General features: G+C 59.2%; 1 protein-coding gene across 1 annotated transcript; it reads right to left on the bottom strand.

The window, feature by feature from the left end:
- Positions 1-1,060: 1,060 nt before the first annotated feature.
- On the bottom strand, positions 1,061-2,497 carry LOC136451064 (protein SRC2-like). Its single transcript, XM_066451806.1, has one exon. It carries the CDS (start codon positions 2,329-2,331, stop codon positions 1,240-1,242), a length of 1,092 nt encoding a protein of 363 aa, XP_066307903.1. The 5' UTR covers positions 2,332-2,497; the 3' UTR covers positions 1,061-1,239.
- Between the last annotated feature and the right edge of the window lie 547 nt (positions 2,498-3,044).

The raw sequence follows: 3,044 nt of genomic DNA, 5'->3' as shown, positions 1-3,044 counted from the left end.
TACTCCACGCTCACCGCCGCCCACCGCTCTACTCCCCCGTTCTCCCTCAGCTCTGCTCCTCCCCATGGCCGCCTGAAAGGGAGAGGGCAAGACAGAGACGGAGGCTAGTTGTGGTGCTGTGTCAGTGCGTCGGCGGAGTGTGTGTGTGTGTCCGGTGCGGCCGTGCGGGAGGTGAGAAGTGAGAATCTAGGGTTAGTCGTAGTATATATATTCGGCTGCGTTGGGCCTTTAGGTGGGCTTTGCGTGCGCGCCTGCGTAGCAGCTTAGCGGCCTAGGGATACGGGGAACGGGGACGGGGGACACCAAACCATCCCCGTCCCCGTCAGACCCGACGAGGACCAATTTCCTACCGTTTAAATCCCCATGGGGATGAATTTAGCCCCATCCCCATCCCCATCCCCTAATAGGGGAATTCCCCGTGGGAAATCGGGGATCGGGTCCCCGTTGACATCTTTAGATGCCGGGCCTTTCGTTTTGCTCCAGCTTGAACTTGCAAGTCAAAGGTGTCCTATTTTAAGAACGTGCATAAATGACTCGATTTAAAAGTCAAGGTGCGTAACGATCTACTCGCATTTGCAAAAAATGCATCAATGCAAGCGAGATTTGGAACCATGCAGGGCAGAAGTTTTGTAGATATAATTTAAGAACAGATATTTAGCAAACATTAGTCAAGAGTGTTATTGTATGGTTTTTTTTTTAAGAGGCCAATACAATTCAACTTTTGAGAAACGCCATGGTAAATCGTCTAATTGGAGATATGCTATTATAATTCTCAGCTTCGCTGAACCATGCCATTTTCTACGGCCGAACCGTATGAGGCCAACTGTCAGCACCGTAGGTATACAGGGAGGCTCCTCCCTTAGTCCACGCCGCGTTGGTCTCATCTCTCTTTCTCCCGTTCCCGTTCCATATCCCATCCATGAACCCATATATATCTACAGTGCTGACAGTGGGCCTCGTACAGTTTGGCTGTAACGCCTATCTCCCATTAGGCGATTTGCAATGGTGTTTCTCAAAAAGTTGAAGAATTGTAACGGGGTCTTTCAGAAAAAAAAAAACCTTCATATAATTTCACACTTAAAGGTTTCGGCATCATAGCCTCATACGAGTATTTACAATAAGCATATACTATACCAGATGCATAATTTGGTACTGACAATTAGGTTGCGTACAAAACGAAACAAATCACAAACGCAAATCGAAAACGAAAGACCTCACGTCACCACTCATCGGAGCGCTCTAGAAATCGAAGCCGCCATCGAAGCCACCGCCGTCGTCGAACCCGGCATCATACGCCGACGAGTCCGAGATCATGTCCCCGATCAGGAGCCCCCCAACGGCGCCTCCGAGCAGCCCGGCGCCGAGCCCCATCCCGAAGTTGTTCTTCTTCTTCTGCGGCTTCACGGCCTGCTGCTGGTACCCGTACCCGTACCCGGCCTGCGGCGGCGGGGGCGGGTAGCCGTACCCGGCGGGTTGCTGCGGCGGGTAGCCGTACCCAGCGGGCTGCTGCGGCGGGTACCCGTACCCGCCGTACTGCGGCGGAGGAGCGGCGTAGGGCGCCGCCGTGCTGGGACCGGCGGCAGGGTAGGCCGTCACCGGCTCGCCCGCCTTCGCCGGCTTGCCTGCCGCGGGCGGGTAGCCGGATGAGGGCGGATAAGCGGTCACCGGCGCGTCGGCCTTGCCGCCGGTGGGCGGGTACGCGCCGCCGGGAGGTGGGTACGCGTCGGCCTTGGCTGCCGGCGGGTAGGCGGCAGGGGGCGGGTACGCGTCGGCCTTGCCTGCAGGAGGCGGGTACGCGGCGGGAGGCGCGTACGCGTCAGCCTTGCCGGACGGCGGCGGGTACGCGGAGGGAGGCGGGTACGCGGCCGCCTGGGTGTATGCGGACTGGGCGGGGGCGTAGCCGTTGGCCGCCGCCGACTGGGTGGCCTCGCCGAGCTTGTACGACAGGTTGAGGACTCCCTGGGGCCTGCCGGAGGAGATCTTGCGGACCTGGTAGGCGACGAACTTGGCCGGGACGGGGCCGTCGGGGGCGCCGGAGAGGAGCTCGGAGAGCGGGATGTGGACCTCGCCGACATCGCGGTCGCCCAAGGCGCGCTCGGCGCGGAGGAGGACGTGGATGGAACCCGCGCCGGTCGCCGGGACGGCGAAGCGGAGCGTGGCGTTCCAGGTCGGGTTGCGGCCGCCGATGCGGTCGGCCTGGACCCTCTGCCGCGACCGGGGGTCCCCGGAGAGCGACACCACGGCGTAGACCTCCATCTTGGACATCAGGTTCACGTCCTTGAGGTCCTTGGCCGAGATCAGCGTCAGCTCAAGCGTCCGCGTCGCCGCCATGGCCGGGGTGAGCTCGCGGTCGTGGATGGATTCTTGTCTGGATCGGCGGCGGAGACGAGAGAAAGTCAAGATGGTTTGGTTTGGTTGGTTCTCCGAGATGGATCGGTTTGTGTGCTGCTGCTTGTGCTGGATCGACGACTTGAGATTGTTTGGACGGCACAAGGCTCGTGTTCGTTTTATATATCGGGATTCGGGAGAGGAACGGAGGAGGCTGCTAGGACATTTCTTGGACGCGGATACTTTGCCTGCTGCATGACCGGTGGGTCCAGGTACAGGTAGGACCGTTTGTCAGTGAAGCCCTTGGTTCCTTGCAGGTCCTTCTAGACCCCGCGTGTGACGGAGGTCGGTTTACTTACGCGCGGAGGAGAAGAGACGCGTCATATGTCATGTATGACGCGTGGTCCCAGGGCGTGTCTGAGTTCACACGTCAGTGAGAGTAGTGTTGCTCTGTGGCGCTGTGGGATGGCAGTTGCCTCCGAATCTTCTACTGCTCCTGACGCGCACGGCGCACCGGATCGGCCGGCCGCAAAGGCGCGGAAGGAAATGGACCGTTTCTTCGTTCAGTGCCGTGGGCCCGCTTTGTCAGTGTCGTGGTCCCAAGTGGTGAGGTTTCTGCGCATTGAGCCATAGACCAGCATCGTGTGGCGTGGTTCGCAGCGAAAGCGAATCTCAGCCGTCAGTTGTGGTAGGCGATGATTCTCTTGCAGGCTAAG

The sequence above is a fragment of the Miscanthus floridulus genome, chromosome 5 (genome assembly GCF_019320115.1).
Source record: "Miscanthus floridulus cultivar M001 chromosome 5, ASM1932011v1, whole genome shotgun sequence".
NCBI classification, from domain to species: Eukaryota; Viridiplantae; Streptophyta; class Magnoliopsida; order Poales; family Poaceae; genus Miscanthus; species Miscanthus floridulus.
The sequence above is the reverse complement of the archived record's forward strand: the minus strand, read 5'-3'. Positions and strand labels throughout refer to the sequence as shown.